Here is a 14,646-nt window from a genome sequence, read left to right as displayed (position 1 = left end):
ACAAAAAACGGACTGAAGTTGAAGCAATTAAGAGTGTGGCACAACCGCCTGAGCATATTCTGATGACTTATTAACGTGTTCTAATAACCAACGCCTTCCACTGTGGAAACAATCGATCCGATTGACTGGTAATAAACTTGATTGAATGGGTGGATTCTGCTGGACGACAGTGGCGCAATTAGAGGATGATTTGGTGCAGGCGGCAGATGCAGACCCGACGCCTCCAATACATACATATGTTTCACGTAGAGCTGGGGGACAGGGGGGTTCGCGCTTCGTGTGGCAGCTTCGTGTCGTGCGCTGTCCTTTTCAGCACCGACAACCTGGAGAAGGGGGGGGTGTTGGTGGTGTTAGTGTGCGCGCGCGTACGCGGAGCAGCGCGAGCGGACTTCACGGGAAGGGTTTATGCGCAAAGTCCGGAGAGCTTAGAGAAGGAGCGGATAACAATCAGGTGGGTTTTAACAGCGTTATTGAGCGTTACTGACGAGAGTCCGCGCATGATGAATTCCTGCACTCTGTCCCCCCCTTCATCACCCTCTCCTCTCCCTCGCTCTCTTTCTCCCTCTCTCCACACCTCTCTGTCTGAGATTCATTCCTGGGCATCGACTTCATTACAGGCAGCCTCCCTCTATTGTCTCCATTAACAAGTGCGGAGTTAATAGTTGATTTTGAGCCCCTAAATCAGCTCTGTTGGTCACGACAGAACACTTTCTTTTCTTTTTTCTTTTTTTCCTTGTTTTTGTTCTTGTGTGGCAGCTGCACAGATCTGCTCCTTTCTCCAGTCATCGCCATGAGGATTGTCTAAATTGTCTTCAAATTCCTTTTGCTGTTGTGGAACAAAGAGATTTTTACTTCAGGATATACAGATATATATATTGATTGTGTGTGTGCGTGTGTGAGGGTGGAGGTGAAACTGCTGAGTTTCGCAAGGAAGTTGCTTTAGACGGACAGGGACCCCACGGAGCCTGCGGGGGAGGCTGGAGCCGGAGCATCACCGCTCGCACACTGGCGGATGATTTGATTTTCCTCATTTCCGAGGTATCTAAACACGCAGATTCTTTTCTCCACGTTACCAAATGCGCTGATCTCTTTTGCATTTCTCAGCGAGGGTGTGTGTGTGTGTTTCCCACCTTTCCCTCTCTCTCTCTCTCTCTCTAACACACATTCCTTTGCTGAATGGTTTTGACCAGTCTGTGTTATTCATTGTCTCAGTTTCACTGCTTCTTACTTTTTGCGGGATTTTATTGTTTTATGCATTTTTTTATTCTCTCTCTCTGTCGTGGATTTCCCCACGGTGGTGGCTGGGTGAGTACATGCTCTAACAGCACCCGTTCAAAGGTGTTTTTTTACTCAGGATTGCGTGGATGTGTGTTAGGGGAAAAAATAGAGACATGATATAATGAGCATGAATTTTGCTCCTCCAGATATCATTGCACGGGTGTTTCTCTGCTTTTACTGAGGATGGCAGTGTCTTAATTAGGCTGCAATCAGAATACCACCACTGCTGTACCGAATGAAGCCCAAAGGGCTGCATAATGAGCACACACACCCCTAGACTTTGATCTCGCACAGTCTTATTTTTGAACCTGTGAGCTCTGCGTTATCTTCTGACACATGACTTAATCACATCAGAAGCATGTGTGTGTGTGTGTGTGTTTTAAAGGGATGCGTAAGCTTTTTTCTGCGTGCCCCACTGATGTGTGCTGAGACTGGAAACAATCAAAAAGGCTTTAAAGGACTAAGAAAAGTCTTTTTCCCTCTGGAGGTAACATTCAGGGGTAACATGAACTATGTTTGGAGTGTTTGGAGAAGAGACCAGGAGAAAAAAAATATACAATCAAGTTCAGCCACGTTTCATTTATTCATCTACAGCCTTGGTTAGGGTTATAACAGGTTGAACGGAAGTCGGATCCAAAGATTTGTGTGAGGGTGTGTGTGTTTTGAGGGAATCACCACTTTTTTTTTTAGTGCAGCGGTGGCCTATGAAACAGCTAAAATAGAAAAAAATAAATAAAATAAAGTGACAGCGAGAGAAGGGAGGAATAAAACGAGGCATGTATGTGAGAAGATGAAGGAGGGGGTGGCGAAGAACACCTACTTAAGGGGAAGGTGGAGGGGGGGGGGGGAGAGGAGGATAGGGGAGAGGACAGGGCAGCAGAAAAGCTATCACTTTCTGAAAAGAGCAGTGGACTCTCAAGAGAGATGGAGACGGCCTGTAGAAGGTGATGCGATGCAGCAGCGAGGCAGACAAGACGGTGGCAGAGAGGCAGAGCGTGGCAGGGAATAAAGAGAGAGAGAGAGAGAAATGGAGGGAGGAGGAGAAGGAAGAATCTGGAAAAAAAGTGAGTGAAGAACCCCCCCAAACCTCCCTACTTGACTACACAACCAGAAGTGGGCAACAGGCTCATAGACAGCCTGCCATGGGTGTGAATTAAAAAGAGTGATGAGCCAGCTGCAGCCTTTCGGAGGGTGGGGGGGTTTAACACTCTTCATCGTTGAGCACATAAGCGTCACATCAGCGGGAGCCTCCTTCTTCGGGATTTCTTCTGCCTCCTTCTAGGCTGCCACATGGGAGAAGAGAGAAAAAAAGCAGATGTTTGAGCCTTCACAGAGTGTGACAGAGGCTCCGATTGGAAAGCCAAATAGCGGTAGCCAAACTGGTTAAGATCAGCATAAGCTCAGGTGTGTAGGGCTGCTTCATGAGCGTGCAGACAAAGGATGTCTTTTCACCTCTTAAACTTGATAATCCTCAGAGGGCGTGAGTGTAAATGAGACAGGAAACTTTTAATAACCTCGGGGCCTCAGCTCAGTCACGAGACATTCGCACGTTGCCCTGATCTGTGTTTTTTTTTTTTTTTAGTGCCCCACTTGAGACGTTTGCATGTAGTTACATCTTGAACCAGTGTAGCTGTTTTTTTAAAATCATAAATGCCCCCTTTCTGGTTTTAAAAATATTCATGCGGTTTGCTCCCTGTTCGGGAATATGAGATGCCTGCCAAGTGCTAAGAGCTGCAAGGATGAACTTAAAAAAGAAGAAGCAAAAAACAGGCAAAAGGATTGACAGAAAGCTGTACCGCAGTTTAATGGACCCCATTGGAATATACTGAGACGTAGACTTGAGCTGGCTATAATCTAGTGCGGCTTAATGACTGGGGGGCCCCGGGCCTCAATTTTAACCCATTCTCTGCTTGAATTCAAGGCGAAAAGTGTCGAACACACAATGTTGCAGGGAGAACACTGTTAGATGAATCAGAACTGGATAACCTATATAAAGCAGGGTTTTTAATCGTAGCGGGAGCTTGGCCGTATGAGTGGCTTTGACCTAATTCCATTTAGAGTGAAGAGAAACTGATGAATTAATTGGGACAGAATCGAATTATAAATGGATTCTTCAAGAGTGCACCTCACGCTGGGATGAGATCTGAGTCCAGAACTTGTTAGGGCCTCCCGTGGGGGAAATCAAACAGGTCTGCAGAATGGTTCAGAAGTCTTTAAATGATGCTTGGCTTTCATTACAGGAAGGCTATGCTGTTGTTTTATGGGGAGACGGTGAGAAATCTTTTTTTGAAAACTGCTCTGGGATTTGATTAATGGGCCAGCAGACATATACAGTTCAAGATTATGAGTACTGTAGCCAACTCCTAAGGAGTGCTGGACATTTCAGTATTGGGTAGTGCAAATGTTTAACCCTGGAGAACCCATGGGGTCAAATTTGACCCCATGGGTTCTCCAGGGTTAAGTTAAACTAATGCATTTAGCGTTTAGGGCTATTTTACATAATAAATGGTCAGGAGTGAAAATGGGCCAATCTCCTCTTGTGGTAGGTAAAAAACAAAACCCATAAAAATGATGCACGGTTGAGCATATGCAAATAAAGCAGGGATGTCAAAGTGACCACATACTGGCAAACAGGCAGATTCGTTCTATACAATATAGTTGCAGCTTTCACAGCTATAAACTATCGTTGCAAAAAGAAGAAACTGCAAATCTATAGTCATTTAATATGAAAAACTCTTACAGGATGATATAGGCAAGGCTGTAATGACTCACTGAAGCGGACCCAGTGCTGGTGTAGGTGGTACCTTCAGGTCCAGTATTGTCTAGGTTATCACATATGTGCTGTTTATTCCAGGCTTTAACGCTTGAAAAAGGAAAGGAAAGATTGAGCATGTTTTAAAATATGAATTCTCACGCATCTGTTATTTTCTCTAGGAAATGTTTGTTTATTTACCTTCACAGTACGACTCACACGTGCATACACTAAATATAAAGCGACAGCCAGCAGCCAGTTAGTTCAATTTACTGTAAAGATTGGAAACAGGGGGAAATGGCTAGCCTGTTGCATAGTCATAATCATTTGCGTAAGCTGTGGGTGGAAAATATCTTGGCAACTTCTTAGTGTTTCCACTCGTTCTCAGTCTTGATATAGTCTGCTGGCTTCTGTTTAATGACCAGACATGACCTCACCTGACTCTTTGTTAGAAAATGAGTAAGCCGTTCCTCCTGAAGTCTTCCTTTAACATTAGGATACAACTCAGTAGTTTACTTGTGCTGAGACACTATTCTCTAAGGGAAGAAGATAAGGATGAAAAGAACTATGCGGCCAATTAACGGGCTTGTGTGTGTGAAATAGGCCACCTCAAAAGAAACGCTTGTGTGTATTTGGGTAAGCAGGACAACTATAATAAAGAATGACGTTTTAGAGTGATGGCCTAAATGTGTGCAAATGATGTAATAAGATTTACACTCGCTGGTCACTTCATTATGTACACCTTGCTAGTACAAAGATGGACCCCTCCCCTTTTGTTTTCAGAGCTGCCTTCATTTTTCCTGATGTCGATTCATTGAGGTGCTGGAAACATTGCTCAGAAGTTTTTATGAACATGATATGGTCAGCAACAATACAGGCAGACTTTGGTATTTCAACGATACAAAGAAAATATCCTGCATCACACCAGCGTGATCCACTGACACAAGGCAGGATGGATGAATGCTTTCATGTTGTTTACGCCAAACTCTGATGCTACCATTCAAATTTTGCAAGAGAAATCAAGACAGTCAGACAAAGAAAGTTTTAGTGAGCTCATGCAAACTGAAGCCTCAGTTTCATGTTCTTAGATGGCAGAAGTGGCACCCGGTGTGGTCTTCTGCTGCTGCAGATTTGAAGTGTTGTGCGTTCAGAGATGCTCTGCTGCATACCACTGTTGTCACACTACATTTTTCATTAATACAGTAATGTAACATGTTACTGTACTAAGTTCATTAATTATATTACATTGACAATTATGTCCATACATAACTCATACAACGGTTCTTCAGTCCACTAAAACTGTTCTTTTAAAGGGGCGGACTAAAAAAAAAAAGCATCTTTTTTCTTCCAGCTGCTCCAGTCAGCGATTTCATGTTCTGTGCAGAAAATGTTGGATTGGTCTGCAACTTTTGAGGAGTGGAAGAGTGAACACTGCTTTCATTTTATTTTACAAAAGGATAATAGTGTCAAGGCTCGGCTGTGTGGCAGGCAGGAGGAGGACCCAAAATGCAAAACTCACACACACGGGGATGAACTCAAAAAGCAGCTTTATTGCTGAAGAGGCAGAACATAGGAAATACAAAACTAAACTGGGAAAAGTAAACTAACACTCGGAGAGAGCGAGACACAGGGAAATCCACGCAGCATGAGGGACGACGTCACGCTGAACAGAGGGAGACGCAGACAGAAATACACAGAGGGTTAACGAGGAAAGTGGGAACACACGGGGAACACAGGTGACACTGATAATCATAACGAGACAGGGCGGGGTGAACTGAACATGACATGTACGGGCGTGAGAGTCACAAAGTAAACAGGAAGTGCACAGAGGTTCAGACAGGAGGAGAGAGAGAGCACGGGGAAAAACACAGACATAACGGGCTGGGAAAACATGAAACAACCACAAAGGGAGACGAGGGCTCATAAATACATAGAGGGCACACAGGGGGAAGAGAGAGCACGGGGAGAACTTAGACATAATGGGCAGGGGAAACATGGAATAAAACATAAGGAGAGACGAGGGCTCACAGATACACAGAGGGGCACACAGGGGGTAAAAGCCATGAAGGGAAAACACTTAGGGAACAACACAACAGGGCAACTCAGAAAACATGGCCTAAGCAAGGAACAAAATACAAACATACAAGGAAACTAAGAACACTGGGCCAACATGGCCCAGGACCATGACAGTACCCCCCCCCCCCTCAAGGGCTGGCTCCAGACAGCCCAAACACAGAAAAACAAAACCAAACAGAAAACAACCCAGGGCGGGCGGCGGGGGCCCAGGACGGAGGGCTCGGAACAGAAAACAAAAGAAGAGCACAGCAAACACCGGAGCCCAAGAAAATAACCCAAACACAGAGCAGTTCAGGGGGCCGACCATGCGGAAGGCAACGGCGGAGACGTGGAAACAATTCAGGAGGCCGGCCGTGCGCAAGGCAACGGCGGCGGCGAAGGAGACGACGGAGCAGTTCAGGAGGCCGGCCGTGCGCAAGGCAACGGCGGCGCCGAAGGAGACGACGGAGCAGTTCAGGAGGCCGGCCGTGCGCAAGGCAACGGCGGCGCCGAAGGAGACGACGGAGCAGTTCAGGGGGCCGGCCGTGCGCAAGGCAACGGCGGCGCCGAAGGAGACGACGGAGCAGTTCAGGGGGCCGACCGCGCGGAAGGCGGCGGCGGCCCTCCAGTCCCAGGCGTGCTGGCCATGGCCTAGTGGGCACAGGACCAGACGAGGCCGGACCAGACGAGGACGAAGACTCGGAGGCCGGACCAGACGAGGACGAAGACTCGGAGGCCGGACCAGGTGGAGCTGCAGAGGCTGAGGCCGGCCCAGGCGTAGCAGAAGCACAGGCAGAGGCCGGCCCAGGCGTAGCAGAAGCACAGGCGGATGCAGCCGGACCAGGCGATGACGAACCGGTCGCAGATGGCGGCTGAACGGGCCCCTCGGACCCTCCAGCGGAGACAGGAGGCTGAACGGGCCCCTCGGACCCTCCAGCGGAGACAGGAGGCTGAACGGGCCCCTCGGACCCTCCAGCGGAGACAGGAGGCTGAACGGGCTCCTCGGGCCCTTCAGCGGAGACGAGGAGGTGCTGGCCGGGCTCACTGGAACCCCCAGCGGACGAGGTAGATGGCGGCGTGGGAGCCGCGGAGTCCTGGATGAGCTCATCCGAGCTTCCAGCAGGAGCTGATGTAGAGCCAGAGAGGTTTGGGACCCCTGGCTGAATGTTAAGCCGAACAGAAGACCGTATTGCTATCGGGGACTGGGCCAATGGGTCAGGTGCGAGCTGAGCTACTGGAGATGCGGATGAGAGTGGGGTAGGTGGTGGAGTTAATGACTTCACAGGGGAACGAACTAGAGGTAGTGACGGTTGTGGTGCTGGTGGTTGAGTGGGTGACTGTGCTAAAGGAGACTGCACTGGGGACACCGGAGACTGCACTGGGGACACCGGAGACTGCACTGGGGAAAGCAGAGCTGCGGGAGACTGCGCTAGAGACTGCAGTGATGGTTGTAGTGGAGGTGTGACGGGTGGAGGAGTGGCTGAAGTGGCTGCGGGTCGGGCGGCTAGTGGCTCAGCTACAGAGCATATTAACGGCAGGGCTATGGGTTGAATGTCTAACTGAGTAGCAGCCTGAATGGCTGGGTGTAGTGATGGTGGTGGTGGAAGGGAAACAGGTGGTAGTGTGGATGACGGAACTAAGGGCGACTGAGTGGCAGACCGAACTGATGACTGAAGCGATGGTAGAGGTGAAAATGGAGCGTGTGGTGGAGTTAATGGCTGAGCTAGCGGGGACACAGGAGACTGAACTGAGGGGGACACGGGAAACTGAACTGAGGGGGACACGGGAAACTGAACTGAGGGGGACACGGGAAACTGAACTGAGGGGGACACGGGAAACTGAACTGAGGGTGGCTGCGAGGGAGCTAACTGAGCTGTGAAGAGCTGCGAGGGAGCTGACTGAGCTGGGAAGGGCTGCGAGGGAGCTGACTGAGCTTCTGGTAGCTGCACAGGCGATAAGCAGCTCGCATTGACTTCCGCCACACAAAACACAGCCCCTGAATGAACAGTCATAATGTCTGGAAAAGACACAGAGTTCTCACTCACCACAGCAGGTGAATTAGAAGGCCGAATGTCCGGCTGTGGGGTGGCGTGTCGGCGGCGTGAATGCCGTTTTCTTCGGGAAGCCGGAGGTGCGGTGATGGAGGAAACCGGCAACGACGGAGAGATCACGGCCGGCTCCTCATCCTCCGACCACATTGCTGCGAGAAAGGCAGCGGGTGAGTGACAGTCAGAGTGGAGGGTGGATGGAGAGGAGTCCAGTGGCAGCAGCGTGGAAACGTTTCCCGATTGTGGCGGTCGCTGTTGCGGTATGACGAGCTCGCGAATTTGTACTGTCTCCTTGGCTTTCTGCAGATTGGACAGTAGGCCCGAAAATCCTGAGAGCTCGTGCAGATGGGGATTCCCCTTGAGAATAGCCTCGATGGCGTTTATCCCAATGGACATGGCTTTAATGTCCGAGGCGTGGGAAACTCGCTCCCACAGGCTGAAGATGCGGGCCAAATCGCTTTCCCGGGAGGAGCCTGCTGGGTCCATGTCTGGTGACGTCGTACTGTCAAGGCTCGGCTGTGTGGCAGGCAGGAGGAGGACCCAAAATGCAAAACTCACACACACGGGGATGAACTCAAAAAGCAGCTTTATTGCTGAAGAGGCAGAACATAGGAAATACAAAACTAAACTGGGAAAAGTAAACTAACACTCGGAGAGAGCGAGACACAGGGAAATCCACGCAGCATGAGGGACGACGTCACGCTGAACAGAGGGAGACGCAGACAGAAATACACAGAGGGTTAACGAGGAAAGTGGGAACACACGGGGAACACAGGTGACACTGATAATCATAACGAGACAGGGCGGGGTGAACTGAACATGACATGTACGGGCGTGAGAGTCACAAAGTAAACAGGAAGTGCACAGAGGTTCAGACAGGAGGAGAGAGAGAGCACGGGGAAAACACAGACATAACGGGCTGGGAAAACATGAAACAACCACAAAGGGAGACGAGGGCTCATAAATACATAGAGGGCACACAGGGGGAAGAGAGAGCACGGGGAGAACTTAGACATAATGGGCAGGGGAAACATGGAATAAAACATAAGGAGAGACGAGGGCTCACAGATACACAGAGGGGCACACAGGGGGTAAAAGCCACGAAGGGAAAACACTTAGGGAACAACACAACAGGGCAACTCAGAAAACATGGCCTAAGCAAGGAACAAAATACAAACATACAAGGAAACTAAGAACACTGGGCCAACATGGCCCAGGACCATGACAAATAGTGCAAAATGTAAACAGACAGGACAGAAACAGCAGCATTATCTGGCTAACACAACTTCGGCTTTTTGCAAGAATCTGCACAGACAGTATGCTAAGGCAATGCCAGCAAAGAATCCAGAGTATGTGCTGACCCCAATAAGCTGCCGGCACCTGAACTTTAACAGGTGACACAGGCAGGCAATTTTTTTAAATTAAAATTCAGTAATTCACTTACTTTTTTCAGTAATAAGTGATCTGTTGCCTTGTTATCAGCTCAGAGCAGTCTGGCCAAGCTCCTCTCACCCTTGAACAAGTTATTTTTCTGTCTTTTCTTTTTTTTTTTGACCATTCTCTGTAAACCCTAGAGATGGTTGTGTGGGAAAAGCCTAACAGCCACGCCATGTTCAAAGTCACCTAAATCACCTGTTTTTGTTGCCATTCTTATACTTAGTTTGAACTTCGCCAAGTTGTCTCAATCATGTTTACCTCCTTAGATGAACAGGATTTCTTCCATTTTATTGGATGATTAGATGTTTGCATTAATGAGCAGCTGAACAGGTGTACCTAATGAAGCGACTGATGCGTGTATATCAACCAAACACCCTCGGTTGGTCTTAAATGCTAGTGAATTGTATATCTGATGCTTTTAACAATAGATTTCTTAGAAAAATGGATGGAAAAAATGTTTTTTCACTAAATCTGTTAAGTTGTAGATTAATTAACCCACTTAGGGTTTGATTACTTAGGGGCATTAACAAATTTGCATAAATTACCTCTTCATGCAGCGTTAATGCAAAATAAAATCTATGATTCTAGATCAGGGTCGAATTAGAGATTAAATCCCCTGAGGCATGAACTAATGGAAGCACATTAGCACCGCTATCATGTAGAAATCAACACGTTTTAAAGTCATGTTCTTCAACATGACTGCTAAATACAGCATTGCTCACCATAGATAGAGCTACAACTCTCCCTACAGGAGTGAGTTTGAAGTAGTCATCTGGTATCATCTTGCAGGATCTTCTCCAGAAAGGGACTCAACATTAATGCTACCTGTTGTGATTTGAAGCTCTGTGCACATGTGTGTGTGTGTGTGACAGAGAGTTTTGCGCTGGATGTAATGTGTTCATTTAACTGCAGCAGAAACAGCAGGTGTTTGAATGATGCAGCACACTTGCTCCACAGCAGCGCTCTCTGTCTTTTTCACCGCTGACTCTGCTTCTCCCTCTCTGTCTTACATGCTTTCCCTTTCTGTCTCTCCTCCCTTATCTTCATCTTTTTCACCGTCTGTGTCTCCTCTGTGTCTCCCCTGCTGCTTCCCTCGGCTCTCTTCCTCTCCCTCCACAAGCAGGTATCCACGTGCCTTCGTGCGAATAGCCCGAGGAGCTCGCCAAAAGGTTTCTGTGCTGTCATTTTAGCAGCTGTTCCACTCATCGATATGCCAAGACAAGAGACTGTGTGTATGTGTGAGTGTGTAGAGGTGATTATGAACTGACAGACTTTGGGATTTCAATTATAGAACTGAAGTGCAAATTCTGACAGTTCCGCTGGAAAGAATATGCCCATATGAGCGTGCTGGCGAATGAGCATCTGCGCGTTTGTTGTGCTTGTTTTTTTGATATATTTCAGTGCATTTTTTCCTTGCCCTTGAGTGGTTTTACACATGTTTGTCAGGTGGACCTTACATCCTTGCAGCAAGCTTGATGTTCACATCACATTGGGCACTCAGACATCCTGTTTCTGTCTCTCTCCAACAGGCTCTACTGAAGATGTGACTTGTGGATTACACGCTTTACTCCCTAAATAGATTTCTTCAAATTCACTGACACATTTTTGCACTACCGCTGTTTTTTTTTTTTTCTTGTTTAGTTTGTTTGTTTAGCTTTTTTGTTTCTGTGCTGTCTTTTGGATTATGATTTCCTCATGGGGCTCGGTTAGCTCCATCTCTGGGGTCCTTTACCCCTCCTTCATCGACCAGTAGAAAGGCCCAACATTTATATTCATTCCAGAACTCTCAGTTTTGGAATCCTTCCTCTGAGATCTGCTTTGTTAACTTCTTCATTGATCATGGAACCACGGTGGAGACCAGTTTCCTACCCCTTGTCTCCCTCCTTCATCTTCCTCCTCGTGGCTACTTCTTACACTTGGCTCATTCCCGTCGCCTCCCCTCAGCGAATCCCCACAGACCCTCAGGCGGCACCAGAGTATGCCCACTCCATCCGACTAGATGGCGATATTATACTCGGCGGATTATTTCCAGTGCACGCCAGAGGGGACCGTGGCACGCCATGTGGCGAGCTAAAAAAGGAAAAGGGCATCCACCGCTTGGAGGCCATGATGTTCGCCATCGACCTGATCAACAAGGACCCCGAACTGTTACCCAACATCACACTGGGGGCCCGGATCTTGGATACCTGCTCCAGGGACACGTATGCTCTGGAGCAGTCCCTGACGTTTGTACAGGCCTTGATAGAGAGGGATGGATCCGATGTCCGCTGTGCCAACGGAGACCCTCCAATCTTCACCAAGCCGGATAAAATCGTAGGAGTGATCGGAGCTGCAGCCAGCTCGGTGTCGATCATGGTGGCCAACATCCTGCGCCTGTTTAAGGTAAGAATTGACACACCACTGAGCCGCTTTATTTTTGTTGTTGTTTCTTTTTCCTTCTCCCTTCCTATCCTCTCTTTTTTTGCATTTTGTGTTCATATTTGGCTTGAGAATACGAGTTACACGGGGGGGGGGTCATGGCTACAGCTCTCTTCAATGCTGCAAGTTCAACAAGGCAGAAGAGAGAGAGAGAATTTTTGGAGTGTTTGGTTTTGCCTTTCAAAGCCTAAAGTGTGATTTTATCTCATGTTCAGATGTGTGTGTCTATGTGTGTGTTCATGTGTGTTTGTGTGAGCGAGAGAGATGTGTCAAGATGTGTCAAGTGATGCTTGTAAGAAAAGGGTTTTTGTGTGTGTGTGTGTGTGCATATGCTTCTGCTGTGCAGCTTAGATCATTCCTGGCTTGTGGTTTAAGCCAGATAAAAATGGCTGCCAAACACAGGTATCAATTACTGCTGAAATCTGTCAACAGACCCTTCATTCACTTACAGTTTGTGTTTATGTGTGTTTGTATGCGTGTGAGCACATGTGCTGTATGTTTCCCCGCTAGGACATCTCTTTGTGTCTCTGTGTTCTTCATCACACGCGTGGGCCTAATTGAGCATCCTCATGAGTGCTCATGTGTATGCTGTGCAACGGTGTCCCTGCTCATGTTTGTGTCCTTGCAGCAGCTCTCTTGTCTCTGGTTGAGAACAGTTGTACCTCTCTCTCTCACAGAGTATATTTCTATGAGTGCGTTTGTGTGTGTGGTTCTGTTGTCATCATTAGCTGCACAGGCCTGATGGATAACCATATGATTATGAAATATGAGTCCAGGGATGACGCCCATGGCATTTCACATCCACATCTATCCCACGCTCTTTCACAAGGTGTGTGCGTGTATATGGTGTGGCCATACATTTTTCACCTGCCCACTTTCAGAAATCCATACGCTACAGGCGTGTGAAAACGTACAGGGCTGTGAGAGCGCACATGTGTTATTGAATGCACTTGTTAACAACCAGCTCGCGCTTCAAATGGGAGATTTGCATATTAAACAACAACGGAAACAACTAAACATGATTTATGCCAGGATCTGTCACAGCAACAGCGCTCGAACAGAGCCTTTCTGCCTCTGTGCCGTCTCATTCTCATTTGCCTAATACGATTTAGTGCCGCGCATGTGTCTTTTTGCGTGTGTTTTTATGGGCGTTGCATGTCGGTATGTTTTCTGTGCTCGCCGGCGAATGTGGAAACCAGTGTGTTTGGTAAAGCGTGCCAGTGTGATTATTTGCAAACACGTGGGAGTCTTTTAGGCATTTATCTGTACGTGTCCGATGGTATCAACCACATGCTTGTGGCGGTGGTATTGTGTGACACACGACTGTATCTTTCTCTGCGTGGTTTAACATGAATAATGTACCATGGCTCGCAGTATGAAAATAGTATGGAGGACACACACATGCTCACAAGCAAACATGTCTTTTTAAAATGGGCTAATCTGACAGCGCCAGTCACAGCTAGTCGCCCACTCAACACAGGGGGCTCAGAAAGCAGATACAGAAGTGAGGGAGAGTGTGTGTGTGTATGTGTGTGCACGCGCACGTCTTCTAATCTCACAGCAGACAAAAGAGATTCAAACAACAGATTGTGTGAAAAAAATCTAAATCCTCAAGAAAACAGATTTTATTTAATTTTTTAACCAAGCTTAGCTGCAGAGGGAGCCACTCACTGACAGTCACAGCTGAGAGAAATCTAGACAAACAGCATGACGTTATTGGAGCTTTTTGTGCTGCTCGTCTGTTTTTAAAAGATCTTCGCACTATCTTCATGTCAGTTCTGCACTGTGGGATGAGAGCTAAGAGGCAAAGGGACTGACATGAGAAATAATAAGATAAAACTTTGTTCATCCACATGGTGGGAAACCAGCCATGGACCAGGCAGCGGAATATTGGGACGCAAATTTTACAATCAACTCAAAACTATTAAACGGAACTACACTATATTGCCAAAAATGTTCACTCACCCATACATATCATTGATTTCAGGTGTTCCAGTGACCTCCACAGCAACAGATGTAAAAAAAGCAAGCAGAGAGAAATGCAGCCTGCTTCTACAAAATTGCATCCAAGCCTTAGATCACCAGTGCAATGCAAGGCATCAGCTGCAGTGGTGTAAAACACAATGAAGCTGGACTCTAAAACAGTAGAGATGTGTCCTCTGGAGTGCATCTTTGTCTGGCAAGTCGATGGCTGAGTCTGGGTTTGACGGTTGCCAGGATAATGGTACTTGTCTGACTGTATTGTTCCAAGTGTGAAGTTAAGTAGAAGTGGGATTATGGTTTGGTTTTTCAGGAGTTAGGCTCCAGTGAAAGCAACTCTTAATGCTTCAGCAGGCCAATACATTTTGGACAATTTTATGCTCCCAATTTTGTGGGAACATTTTGAGGAAGACCACTTTCTGGTCCAACATGACTATGCAACAGCGCACAAAGCAAGGTCCATAGAAATATAGCATAGATCAATGAGTTTGGTATAGAAGCCTGCACTCTGTGCAGGCCAGACTCTGTGACTGGCCTGCACAGAGTCCTGACCAAACCCAATAGAACAGCTCTGGGATGAATTAGAGCGGACACTGTGAGCCAACATCAGTGTCTGACTTCACAAATGTGCTTCTGGAAGAATGGTCAAATTTCCCAACACACTCCTAAACCTTGTGG

The 14,646-nt window shown here is 47.5% G+C and overlaps 1 protein-coding gene across 4 annotated transcripts in view; it reads left to right on the top strand.

The window, feature by feature from the left end:
• Positions 1–318: 318 nt before the first annotated feature.
• The window catches only part of grm8a (glutamate receptor, metabotropic 8a), a 296,830-nt gene continuing 282,502 nt past the window's right edge, over positions 319–14,646 (top strand). For 2 of the 4 annotated variants that reach the window (XM_085252306.1, XM_085252309.1), the window contains exons 1-2: positions 587–1,038; positions 11,100–11,952. In XM_085252306.1, the coding sequence (XP_085108432.1) occupies positions 11,410–11,952 (543 nt within the window). In that variant the 5' untranslated portion in view covers positions 587–1,038; positions 11,100–11,409. Of the gene's footprint in view, positions 452–586; positions 1,039–1,128; positions 1,306–11,099; positions 11,953–14,646 lie in introns of those variants that run through there. The other 2 variants (XM_085252307.1, XM_085252308.1) reach the window with 2 other exon arrangements.

The sequence above is a fragment of the Mchenga conophoros genome, linkage group LG17, assembly GCF_057382185.1.
Source record: "Mchenga conophoros isolate Kocher_MC1m ecotype Shallow Benthic linkage group LG17, M_conophoros_male_GT1.1, whole genome shotgun sequence".
NCBI lineage: Eukaryota > Metazoa > Chordata > Actinopteri > Cichliformes > Cichlidae > Mchenga > Mchenga conophoros.
Note: the sequence above shows the minus strand (reverse complement) of the source record. Positions and strands in the feature narration are given on the sequence as shown.